At 36.6% G+C, this 16476-nt stretch overlaps 1 protein-coding gene across 4 annotated transcripts in view; it reads left to right on the forward strand.

Annotated features, from left to right (window-relative positions):
* Window positions 1-16476, forward strand: part of LOC145688127 (serine/threonine-protein kinase ATR-like) — a 381701-nt gene that overhangs the window by 8624 nt on the left and 356601 nt on the right. For 2 of the 4 annotated variants that reach the window (XM_081761900.1, XM_081761902.1), the window contains exon 2: window positions 10931-11051. In XM_081761900.1, coding sequence (XP_081618026.1) covers window positions 10933-11051 — 119 coding nt within the window. In that variant the 5' untranslated portion in view covers window positions 10931-10932. Of the gene's footprint in view, window positions 1-1783; window positions 1879-10930; window positions 11052-16476 lie in introns of those variants that run through there. The other 2 variants (XM_081761899.1, XM_081761901.1) reach the window with 2 other exon arrangements.

Genomic DNA, 16476 nt, shown 5'->3' on the forward strand with positions numbered 1-16476 from the left:
TGTACTTCGTAGTACTTTGAAATTGTTCATATGTAATTCTGTATAATGGTTTCACTTGTGCAACTGTTTATCTTTTTGTCCTTCTGAAATGACTCTTGACAGTTATATTAAGAAGCATGTAAAGATCAGTACAACATATTTTTTTTATCAGGATTCCTTCGTGAGTGAGTCGGCAGACGTATCGCATTTGTGGCCAATTAGTCCTGGTTCCGAGTTCAAATGGAGGACAATTTCTCTCGGATGTAACTCGAGAAGCGGTTTTTATTTCGCTTTAAGCTTATGTGACCCCTTCCAGCATAACCCGGTTGTTGCATAATAACATCAAGGCGAAACAAACTTATTTCTGTCCATATATGATATGAATATATAGAGCAAATCATTTAAACCATAAAAACCTGGTTTAAACCAAAAAAAAACCTGGTTTAAACAAAAAAAAAAAACTTTTTTTTTCTAAATAAAAACCATGGTTTTTGCCAACCCTGGTTTTCAAGTTAGCTTATGTTTTGTGGACTGTGGTTTTATGTCATGTATCCACACGTTGTATTTATATTCAGCATTCCTAAACTGAATCTGCACATATTGATGTAACTTCTCCCTTAAAAAATACTTTCTGCGATAGTAAGAATGCCCACATAAAATGGGATAACACGTAGACTACTGTTCTTTCGGAACTCTTGTTTAAACAACTTCAAATAACTAAGCCGTAGAAGCAGATCTTGGTGCTGTTGATGGGCAAGGGGGTACATTTTTGGGCTCTATTATAATTTATGGCAAACACGGTCCCATTCGTTCATTCCACGCTTCTTTATAAATTGTAATTGCTTCAGTTCCATTTATTTGTATTCCCTTATAATTCGTTAACCAGTTCTTCGTAACAGATTTGCTTGCATTGTGCAATATAATTGTTCCATGTTGCTGAGCTATTGATTCGCTCAATAAGGTTTCGTTACTATTTCCTATAAGTACTTTGCAACAATTGGTTTAGATGACAACACCGATTTTTACTAGAACCTGCAATTGGTTCCTGTAAATATTATATTGAATTTTGTAAGCATATATAGAAATCCCATGTTAAACTGTGGATTCGCGTCTCATATAGACTTGGTGCTCAAAAAGAGACCTTCAAAAAAGAAACACCAGCAAAAAGAGACCTTCAAAAAAGAAACAAATTAATACCATTATTTTTGCATGCAGTATTACACTCTTGTTAAAGGTTCTGGTCATCTTGTACATTTTATTTGCTGGAATCAGTAAGGGAAGTGTCGCTTACAACATAGAAAAATGAATGTAGAAATAATGGTGTTACTGTTCTAGTTTATTTATATATTTTTTAAATAATGATAACTTGTAGAGTGTTAAACTGAGAATTGTATATACGTATGCTCACAGAGTTTAATGTTACATTTATAATAGTTATCTGCAGGCAGAGTTTGCCCAAGTGGGTCCAGCCCAAAAAACCGATGGGTTTTTTCGGGTTGTTCCCACCTTAAGACCCACCTGGGTTTTTGAGCTTTTTGTTAGTATATTATTGGTACAACTAAGGTAATCACATTGAAAGTTACTTTTATCAGATTTTGGACTTTCCTTGGGCGAATTAATGCTTTCACGTTAAAGTGTACATAATAATTAAACTTAAGACTATGAAGTTCTGAATGCACTGAATGAATAAATAAAATTAATAAAAGATGAACCTTGTCTTAGCTTGAGATAATTATAGAACATATTAATGTATGGATTATGCTTATAGCCTATTTGAAATAAAATATGCAATTTTATATTTTAGAAAATACTTTCCATGAATAGTGTGCTCGGCGACGCCGAGGGACTTAATCTTTCATACGTTTGACGGGTTTAAGGCCATGGGTGCCGGTACTAGCAGTAAGTATATAAATACATTTGTAAAACTATTAGTTCCTTCTTATTTTTGATGGTAACACCAGTATTATTCAGTAAGATTTGGTTTTCCAACAACAGTTTAGTTCAGTCATTTGTAGCGACTCTTCAAACAAGCATTCTGTACAAGCAACACCAGCAATAGCGTAAAAATTCTTGTCAAGTTTAAGAAGCTTAATGCTCGGAGTTCCGAAAACTACGTAACACTACTGTTTCAAGTGCTGAATTCAAACTTCCGTACTAGTGGAAATTTCGATGTACAGTAAAGAAAGCTGCATTTTCGGGAAAAACCTGTCGTGAAAGAAGTGCTCGGGAAATTCCCATAATTGAACGCACAAAGCTTAGGAAAAGAATGCTTCAACAATAAAACTGTTTATCCAACTGGTTTTCCAACAACAGTTTATTTTACGCTGGAAGGTATTTAATTTCATTTAAGACATTATGAAACATTTATTTTTTTTTTTAAACATGAATTATATCTTTGTTTTAAATAATATATCTGTTATTCATATTTTGCGAACGTCACAGGCTTCTGGGATGACTCGACATTTGTTCGTTTATCTGCCTGTACCACACACACACTATAGGGTACAACGTTCGGTCTTTTAAGATTAAATTTTCAGGGTATAAGCACGAGACACTATATTTCCTGTATAGATTTTCTCGGCGATCCAATATAAGGTTTCAAACTGGTGGCCATTTTTTCAAAGCAACAGTGAATAGAAAATTGTTGCAAGTTGTGACAATGACAATCTTGAATTATAAATCACATACTTTTACCACAAAAACGTGGAAATATTTCGAAAAAAACAATTATACCCGAAAAACCTATATGGGTCCAGGTGGGTTGTTTTTTTAACTTTTTTTTTTTTTTTTTTTTTTTTTTCAAATCCTGTCTGCAGGTTCTATTTACATAAAATTTTATAGTGGATCAACGTAACTTTTTCTAAGGTTCCGCTGAAGCTTTTCATCCCTTCACTCCACCTCATGATCAGAGTAACACCTGTTCTAAACGTTGTCTTCCTAATTATTGATAGTTATATACCTTGCTTACAATCAGGGGCGTAATTTCAGATTTCGCTTGAGGGAGAAAGAACACCACCGACATAAGACTCACGTTTTGTACTAGTATATTAGTAGACAATCGATTAAACTACAGGGCGAGTCAAAAGTCCTTGGACACCTGCATAAGTTTGAAAATCGACGGGAAAAGTAAAAAGTGATGATGGGAGCAGAGGTTTGATGAGGGGCCGCAACTTTTGGAGTGTATGTCATTCATGGCCGCCATCTTGAAATCCGCCATTTTGTATTCAAGTCATTTTTTTAAATGGGAAGGGGGTGTATGGCACATCAAATAACACTAGCTTGAGCTGAGGAATTTAGTGGTGTAATTTGTTTTTCTCTATCTTGTACAGTTCAGAAGTTATTAATGTTCAAAGGTGGGAAATTACCTTGATACTGACCCAGTTCTCTCTTTGTTCCAGGTGATATAAAATAGGTCTGACACGTGAACAGAAGATCGAAATCATCCTTATATCAGGAGAACGCAGCTACCGAACAATAGTAGCTGACTACAACAGACGGCATCCAGACACCGAACCGGTATCGCACAGCACGGTGGCTCACGTGATCACCAAATTCCGAGTGACGGGCTCTGTTCAAGATAGGGCACGTAGTGGGCGACCAAAGACTGCCACCAATGAGGAAACTGCAACGGCGGTTGTTGCGTCGTTTGTGAAAAGTCCTAAACGAAGTACCCGTCGTGTGTCCCTAGCATGTGCAATAAGCCAATCCTCCGTTGTCCGGATATTGCACGCCAATCAGTGGCATCGTTACAAGCTGCACATGCAACATAAACTGAAAGAGAATGACCCTGATCGCCGGTTGGAGTTCTGCATGTGGGCTACTGTTCAGCGACGAGGAGTATTTCACTTTGAACGGGGAAGTTAATCGACATAATTGTCGATACTGGTGTGATGCAAATCCGAACTGGGTTGACCCGAGTCGAGAACATAGTCCAGCGAAGGTGATGGTGTGATGTGGCATATGGGACACCTGCATCATTGGGCCATTTTTTATTTACAACACCTTAACTGCACCACAGTATCTGATGTTGCTGCAGGACCTTGTGTTCCCTGTCGCACTGAACGCTGACGGCATTTTCTCATCTTATTTTCAGCACGATGAAGCCCCTCCACACTAGGACTTGGTGTCCGTGAATGGTTGGATGAACAACTGCCAGGGAAGTGGATTGGTCGCCGTGGTCCCGTGGAGTGGCCGCCCAGATCCCCTGACTTAACGCCCCTTGATTTTTATCTATGGGGACATCTTAAGCAGATAGTGTATGCTGAGACAATCCGTGATTTGAGACACCTAGAGGAACGCATCCAACAAGCCTGTGACCAAATTTCAGGAGACATTCTCCTCCGTGTGCAGTCAAAGTGGTTGCGGCGACTACAGTTGTGCATTGCACGGGATCGACAACACGTAGAACATGTGTTGTAGCATTTAGTATCAAGGTAATTTCCCACATTTGAACATTAATAACTTCTAAACTATACAAGATAGAAAAAAACAAATTACACCACTAAATTCCTGAGCTCAAGCTAGTGTTATTTGATGTGTCATACACCCCCTTCCCATATAAAAAAGATGACTTGAATCCAAAATGGCGGATTTCAAGATGGCGGCCATGAATGGCATACACTCCAAAAGTTGCGGCCCCTCATCAAACCTCTGTTCCCATCGTCACTTTTTACTTTTCCCGTCGATTTTCAAACTTACGCAGGTGTCCAAGGACTTTTGACTCACCCTGTATATGTATTCCTCAAACTCTTGAGAGAAGAATTGCCCCATCCTACCCCCCTAAATGACGCCCCTGCTTACAATTACTCCTGTTTCATTTCCCTATTTCAGTTGTAACTGTATTTTGCAAATATTTCTTAATTTCCTGCTTTCTTTATTCCTCACTTAAGGTTGGTGTAAAGGGACCAGTTTTGCCGATAGATGTCACTACGGTCTTCATATCTCTCTCGTGTATTTTTTACCTTTCACGAAAATTTACAATTTTTCTTACAAATTTCAACCTAGAGAGTTCAAATTTCTACAGGAGGAACTTCATAACCTATCGAAGGCAACAATCTGTGCCAATTTTTTATTTATAATTTTCTTCATTGTTGAAACAGTTCCATTGTTAAAGGTTAGGATATCCATTTTAACAATCAAGCTATTTCAACAATGAAGAAAAATACAAATAAAAAATCGGCACGGATTGATGCCTTCGATAGGTTATGAAGTTCCTTCTCTCAATGTTTGAAGTCTGTAAGCTGAAATTTATATGAGAAATCGTGAATTTTTGTGAAAAGCAAAAAATACATGAGAGAGATACGAAGACTGTAGTGACATCTATCGGCAAAACTTGTCCCTTTACACCAACCTTAACTACGCAGCCCTATGCATCCATATTGTATTACTGTGCAAAAGTGGTACCTTTTAACTGTTCAATGTTGCACTGCCCTGCTCAGAAATAACGAAAACTATGTTTCAATGGAGTTATAAAATTGTTTCCTTAATATATGATTGTAAGGGAGGATGTAGCTTGGCATAAAAACTACAGTGTATCGAATTCGAACCAACTTGAAAGCACAAAACCAACTTGTGCTAGGTATCTGCTAAAAAGCACGAGTGCTTTCTAACCGAGCCGGGAGAGGAGCGCAGCAAGTAGGCCCGAGGTGGTGCGTCCGTAAAGAGCAGGCGCGTTAGGGATGGTGGAATAATACTTTATATGGCATAAAAACACATGACTTACAAATGGCACAGCTTTGCAGCCTCTTCCATGATCACTTTGTAGACTGCCTTCACATAACACTTCATTTCATCATGTCTTCCTAATGGAGTACTATGTAGTACAAGGAGAATACTTCGCATCTTTTATTTCTACCTTATTTTACATATGAGAGGTAAGATCTCTATATGTTCTGATTACTTTTACAATCCTATCCTGAAATCAATTCACATGCTTCTTCCATAGATTTTACAAATTTATGCCCCCTCCCCCTAAAATGGGATAGCACCGAGCCCCGAAGGGGGCGATACGTAATGGAGCACTATCTAGTTCTTTTAGAATCAATCTGCGCCTTTCTCTCTCCTATTACATCACACACTTCCTAGGTTAGTTACTTAGGCGGTTTGGAACACTGACAAATTATGTTCTATTGTCACTTTACCTAATGCAGTCTCGCTACGCACTAGGGTGGAGTGAAAAAAAGTCTTTTTTTTTTTTTTTTCGGAAACTGATACTCTTCAATGACTGTGTATGAGACCTAGTAACAAATCTGTAAAATATTTGCGCAATTGGCTTAAAGTGGGAAATTTTTTTACATTTTTACAATTGTTTTTTAAAGAACTTGAAACAAAAAAAAAACGAACGGGTAGTCACTAAATAGTAGAACAAGGCCTTAAATATAGACAGGATTTTTTAAAACATTTTTAAGTGGTGGTTTCAGTCTACGCATTATGCCTAAAAATCGCCAAATTGTCCGAAATTTCCGATATTTTTAACGTTTTATAATTACTGATATTCTCTTATAATGTTATCAAAACTTGTTATATAGCTTTCGTTAGTCAACTTTGCATTGTGCAACTCTTTGCTACTTCATATTAAACTACCCAGGACTCACCATTGGGAGGTGGTTGGACTTCGAGTCCCACCCATGCCCACCCAACCATGAGAGCATGTCTTTACATCTGTAAGAAAAGTCTTCAACATGTAAATTGTTTCTGTGTGTCATATATTGGACGGATATTTCTATCAAACATTCTAGTTTTGATTAAGCTTTCTCTTTTCTTTTTTATCACAGACCAATTTTGAGGAAACAGTGACTTCTTTGACCGCTCTTTCTACCGCTTGCGTGTGGGATGGGAGTTCAAAAAGATTGCACTCAGAAGCTATGTTTACACTCTCAGTTTCCAGTAACCTTTGCAAATCCTGATTTTTCAAATGCATTGTGAGAGGTGGTTTTGTCACTTCCACATCATTCCAATCAATCATATCGACATACTCTGATGCTCCAAAATTTATTTTCGGGATTTCAAACCGTCTTAGTGGTTTACTGGCTTGTTCTCTAGATCGAACCTGGATGATACGTCCTAAAACCAGTTTCTTTATATGATCTCTCTTATCAAGCAACATAGCTATGAGCATGTTTTCATGGTGAGCAAAGTACCCATTGTCTTGGTTACATTTGTGTACAATTTTCCGATTTTCCTCAGATAGGTAAGTGCAACTCATTATAGTTTCCCACAAGTTTTGAGCTCCATTATAAACTTTTGGATTACACTTAATCCTGAACCAGCTAGATGCATAAACTTTCACGATGAAGGTTGCCAACTCTTAGTGTTTGTGATGGAGTTTTTGTAGCTACGTATAATCTTAAAATTCTATGAAGATGGCAGTATTGTTTAGCGACAGGCAGAACTTTCCCACCCCTTCTTGTCATATTTTGGATTCAGTGAAGGTCAAGGTCAGAGCTCAATTTACCGCGTAATGCCTCCAATCCTCTATAGTGAAAGTGGAGCTGCTAAGCAACACAAACTGTAAATAGCTATTGCATTCTTTGTAACATTTTTCGCGGGCACACTTCTTCAGCGTTTGGCTTTATTCCAATTATCGTTTAACGAAAGTCAATAATTATTAAAGAATTGCAATTAATCTGTCCCAGCCCAGCCCGTGCAGGTCTCTAGTTTGTAGGGCATCCATCACATCCAATGCAAACTATTTCCGACATTGTAAGATTGTGCTCAGAAAAGTAATCGACGATAGAATTAGCAATGTCAATGGCTTTCCCAGACAATGGAACTGTGTAACCGGTGAATCTTGATTTAGGCTTCTTTATGAGTGGAATGTGATCTTCTTTAACAGTTGTTCTGGGCATTTTCCCATCGTCTGTCTTGTGAATACGAAGGGTGTTGTCAATTCTACCGTCAAAGTATAAGGCCTGTATTTTTACCTTTGTTTCCTTATTTAGAACTTAATGCCGATATTTGATTCGCTCGCGTCTTACTATACTCCTGTCTACCACAACGTCATTTATAACATTATCGAAAGAATGAGTGGACTGTACATCGTGTAAAATAGCAGAGGCTAAAGCTGCTGCTGCGTAATCAGGTACGCCATACCTATCACATACTCGGGAAACGATGGTATTTTTAGCCTAGTTTGAGTATTTATGGTAGTAGCTGAGGAAGGGGCGGGAATGGTTCCTCTAAAATAACCTCCAAATCTGGAACACAACCCATTTTTTGAAGTGGGAGTTATGTCTATAGCGTCCTCATTGTTGCTATACAAGCCAATTTCATATCCTTCATAACGTTTCTTACACAGTCTCTCTTCTTCTACCATTTTCCTTGCTATTTTCTTTCTATTTGCTGATGTCATTTTAATATCAACCTGTCCAATCGCCATTTTCCGAACAGTTCTTTGATCGGTCAAGAATTTGCGTTCAAGTATTGGAACCTTCTTAGTGGAATCAGATTTACAAAGTTGAAAATCAACATTTACATGCACTAACATCGAACAATGTCTCAACTCTGTTGTTAAAGTCGGCTAGTTTTTTGAAACTGTCCTTATCTTTGTTACGTTTGTATGTTTTGTTGAGTGCTTGCACTAAATCAACTTCTTTTTTTAATAAATCTCTAGTGGCTTTAGAGGTTATGCATGGGATCGAAGCTTTTCCCCACAAGAAGTTTAACTTGTCAACAACAATCTTGGACACTTCTAAAAAACTAGGGTTGTTGCCATTTTGCGTAATTTTTTCATTGTTCCAAACATAAATGTAGTATTTTAATACATCTCTACAGGTAGGAAGCAAAGACTCGCCCATATATTGACCATTGCGTATAATAGGATGAGGTAAATCCTTGCCACGAGTCCTAGGGAACGCCATAACGCAGTGATAAACACACAAAGCACAGTAACACACAGTACTAGAACATGACTAATGCAGTCAGAGAGGAGAGAGGGAGGGAGTCTCAAGTCGCCACTTGTCTGTCTTGCCAAGGCCAACACTCCCGGATGAAGCGCTGCAAGCTGATTCACACCAGGTTAACGTTATTACACCTACACAACACAGTTAACATGTCTTTCTAGTTTTGTGAAAAAGTTTATTAACTGATTATAAGAACGTGACTTGATGATACATATATGCTATTTTAAAATATTACTGATTATATAAATAATAGTAGGCTCTAAATATCGGAAATTTCGGACAATTTGGCGATTTTTAGGCATAATGCGTAGACTGAAACCACCAGCTGAAAATGTTTTAAAAATCCTGTCTATATTTAAAGCCTTGTTCTACTATTTAGTGACTACCCGTTAGGGTTTTTTTTTTTTTTTTTTTTTGTTTCAAGTTCTTGAAAAAAAATGTAAAAATGTAAAAATAAAAAAAAAAGTAAAATAAAAAAAATTCAAACTTTAAGCCAAATGCGCAGACTGAAGATGACGTCGTAAAAATGAAATATTTTACAGAATTGTTACTAGGTGTCATACACAGTCATTGAAGGGTACCCGTTTCCGAAAAAAAAAAATCACTCCACCCTACTACGTACCTTCATATTGTTCAAGATTAAATTTCATTTTACTTTATTACTTACTGTACAGTGGTGACCTTTAGTATCTTTTTCGTTTTTCTGTTGCTTTCGTTGTATCAATTAGCGCATAAATTTGTGATTTTGGGGACCACCACGGAACTTAACCCCTTATTTTAATTTTTGTTTGTTCAGATGTTTCTTCCATGCTTATCAATTTGCAAATAGAGTAGGATGACATACACTAATGCCACGTTAGATTTGACTAGTTTAGGTGAAGTAGATTTTCTACTTACGGATAGCACGCACAGAAGTAGACGCAATTGTTGTTCTCGTTACTTTGAACCACGGTTAGGTGGTCTGGTTTAAACCAAAAAACGAAAAATGTTCGTAAAAGTGTAGGTGTTCGTAAAATCTTGATGAGCACACATTTGTGGGTTATCACATGTCACTCCCGCATATTATTTCATTACTCAAAGAGATTATACTACAAAAGCAACTTTTTTTTATAAGTTTATGAATATTTCTTTTGTGATTTTTTATAGTTTGTTATTATTGTTATGCAACTGCAACTAAAGAAAAATTCTAAATATTGTTTTGTTTTAATAATGTTTACTATTGATAAAATACATCGAAATACCGTCCTTTTTCTTGGGGGGGGGGAGGGGTCATACAAACTCCACGAGAGGCATTTACTGAAATCAGAAGTATCTTTGGTATCTATTTATGTATAAATGGGTCAGAGCCAAAGTGGACTTAATTTTTATCTTTATTCACTTTTCTTACTGATATGCAAACTAAGTCGTCGTGTTTCTTTAACTTGGACTAATAAAAGTCATGAAGTTACTTGGACTTAATTAGTTCTTCTGTACTCTGCAGTATTTTGAAATTGTCCATATGCAATTCTGTATAATGGTTTCACTTGTGTAACTGTTTGTTCTTTTGAAATGACACTTGACAATTATATTAACAAGTATGTAAAGATCAGTACAACGTATCAGGAGTCCCTTCGTGAGTGAGTCGGCAGACGTATCGCATTTGTGGCCAATTAGTCCCGGTTTCGAGTTCAAATGGATGACAATTTGTTTCGGATGTAAGTCGAGAAACGATTTGGACTCCGCTTTAAGCTTATGTGACCCTTCCAGCATAACCCGGTTGTTTCATAATAATACCAAGGTGAAACAAACTTATTTCTGTCCACATGTGATATAAATACATAGAGCAAATGCTTTAAACAAAACAAAAAGGTTTAAACCAAAACAACCGGTTTTTTTTTTTTTTTGGTTTTTTCAATAAAAACTATCGTTTTTGCCAACCCTGCATGTTAAGTAACATCGTGTTAGTGTATATTTAGTTAATTCATTCTTATTCTTCGATAACTTACGTATTACTTCTGTTTTCTGTAATCAACTGTGGTCTTTATCTTAATTTTAGATTCTTTCACTTTCAGTCATGGCCGAAGCATTGAACCCTGATCTTCCAGAGAATGACAATGACGAAAATGATCCTTCTAATGCAATAGTTCTCTATTCTGACAGTGACCGAAGTTTGCTGTCCGATTTATTTGTCCAGTAAGTCAACATTTAACCTTCTTCTCTAGTTGTAAATATGCGTTACTTTATTTGGTTTTAATACTTTATTGTGACATCCAATATAAGTAGGAAGGTTTATTCATTATTGTGTGTTGTTTGTAACGCTGGGCTAATTAAAGGGTATAATACTCGTAGCGTTCATACTGCTCCTGGCCACGTTAAAATAAAGTGTTTGGTGTGCCAGTTTGTGTTTGGACATTTAAACCCAGATAGCAATACGAGATGAGCTACAGCTTAATATCTCAACATCTTGTATTCTTACCGGGGCCAGACTCTGGTCTCCCACAACGAAGGCGGCAACTGAATTAGTCCTGCTTGATATAAAATGTTCGACATTAACTTATTCTCTGAAGGAAATTTTCTGTCATTATTAACTTGATTCTTGTATATTTTTTCAAAACTTCTGTCCTCGTGGATAATTAGGTGTACGTGTAGTATGAACGCAGGATGTTCATTACTGTTACCTTCTGAGTATCAGGAACTTTTTTTTTGTTTTGGGCAGGGAGGGGGGGGGGGGCGAGGATTATATAACGAAGTAGTAGGTTGTATGTTAGATAATAACAGAAGTTGAGTACTCACCTAAGCATCCAAATAGCAATCCCGACGCAAACGTTTCAGCGACAAGTTTTCGCCATTTTTAGTGTGTATAAAAAAAATTTACGTTGCTTAAAGAAGATTTTGTCAGTTTCTTTCACTGTAGGAATAATGCATATAGTTCTTTAAGTATTAATGTTAATAATTCCTAGTTAATAAACTATGCTAATCTTCTTGTTACCTTTATCTAGATTCGAAGAGAATGAACTTGTTTTCTGTAGAAATAATTGAAGCGCTCAGAGGATAAAGGTGTTATGTAACAAATTTAATGTGACGGGAAAATTGACTTTCACACCTTTGTCCGTTAACATACCGCCTTCATCGTTTCTCAATATCTGCACTCAGACGAAGACTCACTAAACAATGATTAACTTACAACACGTGCATGAACCGCCAGAATGCGGCGTTTCAAAAAAATGTAACATAACACCTTTATCCTCTAAGCGCTTCAATTTTTAATGATTATTCAAACATTGTAGCTGATTTTATGATCTGTGCTGTTTTCCCATTACCGGTATTTTCATTTGAAGTGAAATAATGCGCCAAGTTACACATTTGTGCTTACATAGTTAATTGTTTCCCATTAATTTACTCTTACAGCGTTTGCACACGTCCCCGGCACCGACAATGCCGGTGCCGAGAAGTAATTTGAGTTTGAACGTGAAGGAGAGCACATGAATCGAGCAATAAACAAACGATATCTCACTCAGTCCTATTCATTCAGTCCACAATCGTTCTATGGGACAAATGTCAGACTAGACACAGAGTACGTGAAAATTTTTTTTTATGAGGTATAGGGTAAAGCAGCATGTAACCATAAGACTGGAATTTTTCTTGTTCTGTTTGTGCTTTTTCAAAAATGAAATGAAATCATTAAGTTTTACATCCTACGGTTATGCCGGTTAGGCTAAAGGAAACGGTGATGATGAGAAATAGATGAAATGGTAATTGAAGGAAGTGGGAGGAAACGGGCGAACCCCGAGAAAACCCACGAGCACGGTGTTTATCCACCACAAAGTCCACACGGCGCGAGCTGGGATCGAACCACGGACTCCAAGCACCGGAGGTGAGCGCTCTACCGTTGAGCCACCGCGCCCTTGTGCTTTTTCAGTTCTTTCTGTAGTTGTGTTTTAGTTTTTATTTACTTTAACTTTATTTACAACCTTTGTTATGCACGGGCGAACCCCGAGAAAACCCACGAGCACGGTGTTTATCCACCACAAAGTCCACACGGCGCGAGCTGGGATCGAACCACGGACTCCAAGCACCGGAGGTGAGCGCTCTACCGTTGAGCCACCGCGCCCTTGTGCTTTTTCAGTTCTTTCTGTAGTTGTGTTTTAGTTTTTATTTACTTTAACTTTATTTACAACTTTTGTTATGCTTGGGAACGCCTACTTCTTCGATTATGATGGAGATTTAAACCCTTGTTTTCTTATGAAGTTATTCATACCCTACATACTGAGTTGCATAATTAACAGGATAAACACTTTGCAGCTATCCTAGATTCATAATTTCTTCATATCTCCATTTTGTTCATTTCTGCCATGTTGATTTTTTTATTTTTTTATTATGACTTCAGGTAAGACATATTCTCTATCAAAACGAATCCAACGACCCCTTTCTTAAAATCGTTTCAGTAAGTTTCGGCTGTAGAAGATAACATACGTGAAACTCACTTTCCGCGTTGCCGTTGTTGGGTAATTCAAACAAGATCTGAATTTCCCTTGCTGAGAATTCATGTAAATAGCAAGCCGCTGTATTTGTGGTACCTCACAGCCATTTTGATTATTTAATTCTACATTATGTATTGTAGTGATGTGAAAAAGAGAGAAAAAAAAAACTTAAGTAAACAAAAAATCCAAATACAGGGGGGAAAAAATAACAAGAATACACAACGCCTTGCCACTCACTCACTCACTGTAGCTAGATTGTACAAACCCATCAGCAAACCGGCTCCGGCATTACCGGCTGTGTGTGCATCCACGCATAAGAAAGCATTGCCGCCGACAAAACCGGAGCCGATATCGACATTGTCGGCGGTTAGGCCGACTGCATTTGCCGGTCTCGGGAGTGCCACCGGTTTTTTTGCCGGGTCGGAAAGCGTGTGCAAGCTACCATTTGATTACATTGCCACCGATTCCATCGCCGGCATTGTCGGAACCGGATCCGGCATTGCAGGAGACGTGTGCAAACGCTGGTATTCTTCGAAACCATTAGTCCTAGTATACATATATTCATTACATCACTTGATCATTAGTAGTGTTTTATTATTTTTAATATAACAATTTAATATAATATAAATTTACGTTAAATTTGGACAATGAAGACATGGATAGAGTATGATATTCCATTATCATTAACCAAATTGGCCAACAGTTATAATAATAAGCAGTAACTTTTTACCATATTTTCAAACAATCGTTAATATCAGAAAGGGACCACATATTTTTTTATTAGTTCTAAATACATTGTTCAAGGTCTTAGTGATCAATGCTCCCTCAGTTTTGTTTTTAAAAAAATTGTATTCGTTACATCGGTTTAAACTGAAGTACAGATATAAAGTTTGTTTTCAAAGTTCAACTAGAGAATTATATGGTATTTCAACTGTGTTGGTTTTGCATACATTAAATTACAACAGCCTACTGTAACGAGATACCAATTTTCAATATTTTCACTAAAGAAACAACAGCTAAAAGTAAAAATACACCATTCATAACCAAGTAGTGTGCTGAATGTGTGTATACTGGAACTATTGGTTTACTTGTATTGCAGGTATAAAGTGAGCCACATTTCGAAAACATAATATGAACTTTATTTTATTTATTTACACGGTTGGCTGGTTTAAACCAGCTGATTTTTTCAAAGAAAAATAAAAGGTCTAAACCAAATAAAGGAAAAATGTTCGTAAAAGTGTAAGTGTTCATAAAATCTAAACGAACACACATTTATGGTTTATGACGTTTCACTCCCGTATATTATTCGTATTATATTCAGACCTATATTCCCCATTCATTAGTCTAAGAGATTATATTACAAAAGCAACTTTTGTTTTTCTTATGTTTACCGTATGAGTGTTTCTTTTGTGATTTTTTATAGTTTGTTATTATTATTCGTATCTTTATTCACTTTTCTTAGTGATACAAATTAAGTCGTTGTATTTCTTTAACTTGCACTAATAAAAGTTGTAGTAAACTAACTTGGATTAAATTAGTTCTGTACTCTGCAGTATTTTGAAGTTGTCCATTTGTAATTCTGTATAATGGTTTCACTTGTGCAACTGTTTATCTTTTTGTCCTTCTGAAATTACTTTTGACAATTATATTAACAAATATGTAAAGATCAGTACAACGTATTTTTTATCAGGAGTCCGTGAGTAAGTCGGCAGACGTATCGCATTTGTGGCCAATTAGTCCCGGTTTCGAGTTCAAATGGAGGACAGTTTCTCTCGGGTTTAAGTCAAGAAGCGGTTTGGATTCCGCCTTAAGCTTATGTGACCCCTTCTAGCATAACCCGGTTGTTGCATAATTACACCAAGGCGAAACAAACTTATTTATGTCGATATGTGATATAAATACATAGAGCAGATTGTTTAAATCAAAAAAACTGGGTTTAAACAAAAAAAAAAAAAAATTTTTTTTTGTTTTTTTCAATAAAAATCATGGTTTTTGCCAACCCTGTTTACTTATTTATTTATGTATTTTTTTTTAGTTTAACATCCCACGATTACGTTCCTTAGGCAAAAAAAAAAAAAAAAAAAAAACTAATAAAAGCAATGTTTGAATAATCACTAATAATTATTTCTCAGGTTAAATGTTTATTCTCTTCAAGCCTGCATAAAGGCAATGAGGAAACACCATATGTTATTTACTCGGGATTTAACAACAAGAAATTTAAGGAATGGGTTTGCTTGAAGAAACGTAGAAAGAGAGAGAGAGAAGATCAAGTGTTAAATAGAAATTACAGGAATGTGCCACAGAATACTCCGTGCCAATTTTTATATTTACAGGTTTTGGAGTGATATACTAATACAATTATAGATTCCGGTTTGCGTCATACCTGCACTTGATAATGGTTGCAGAGAGATCTAAATAACTTGTAGAATTACGTTCTAGACAAGAGCGACAGTTGGGGCTGCAATGTAAGATTTTGAATTATTTATGTCTGAGATTTTGTCAAGGGTCAGTCTATGATGCTTTGATAATCCAGATATTCCGTCCCTAATTCCTCACTTATGGTTTCAGTATATCTCTTAATCATCCCTGTATAGCTTTTCTAACATTCACCCTTAACATATAACTTCGAAAAGTAGTTAGAACTACCTCTTAGCTGTATGATCAGCATTCTGCGCAGGAGACATGGGTTCAATTTCCAGTAGGAGCTAAGGTGGTTCGGATCCCACGTTAAGCTGTAGTTCCACGTCTCATATAGCCTCGCTGCTGATTGGGACGCTAAAATTAAAATCAATCAATCGAAAAGTAGCTAACAAATTATGATTCAATGTGTCCAGTAACTTTCCCGAAAATTGTGAAGAGCCATTTACAGATTATAAGAGCTATTTTATAGACAAATTGTAGAGCCACTTGAACATGTGACAAGCTAGTTGTAAATATGGTCAAATCTATATAGTTATGACTGCAAGGATATTTAAAAATAAAATTGACTAAGCAAACGCCTATTATTTAATAAATATGTGTGACATTTTGGGCAATATATCATCGCTTTCATCATAACGTAGGTACTTAGTATGTGTCTGATGAAGTCAATAATATATTGCCAAAGTTGTACATAGTTCTCAAAGCGAGGATTAGTA

The sequence above is a fragment of the Thermobia domestica genome, chromosome 6, assembly GCF_964235325.1.
Source record: "Thermobia domestica chromosome 6, izTheDome1.hap1.1, whole genome shotgun sequence".
NCBI lineage: Eukaryota > Metazoa > Arthropoda > Insecta > Zygentoma > Lepismatidae > Thermobia > Thermobia domestica.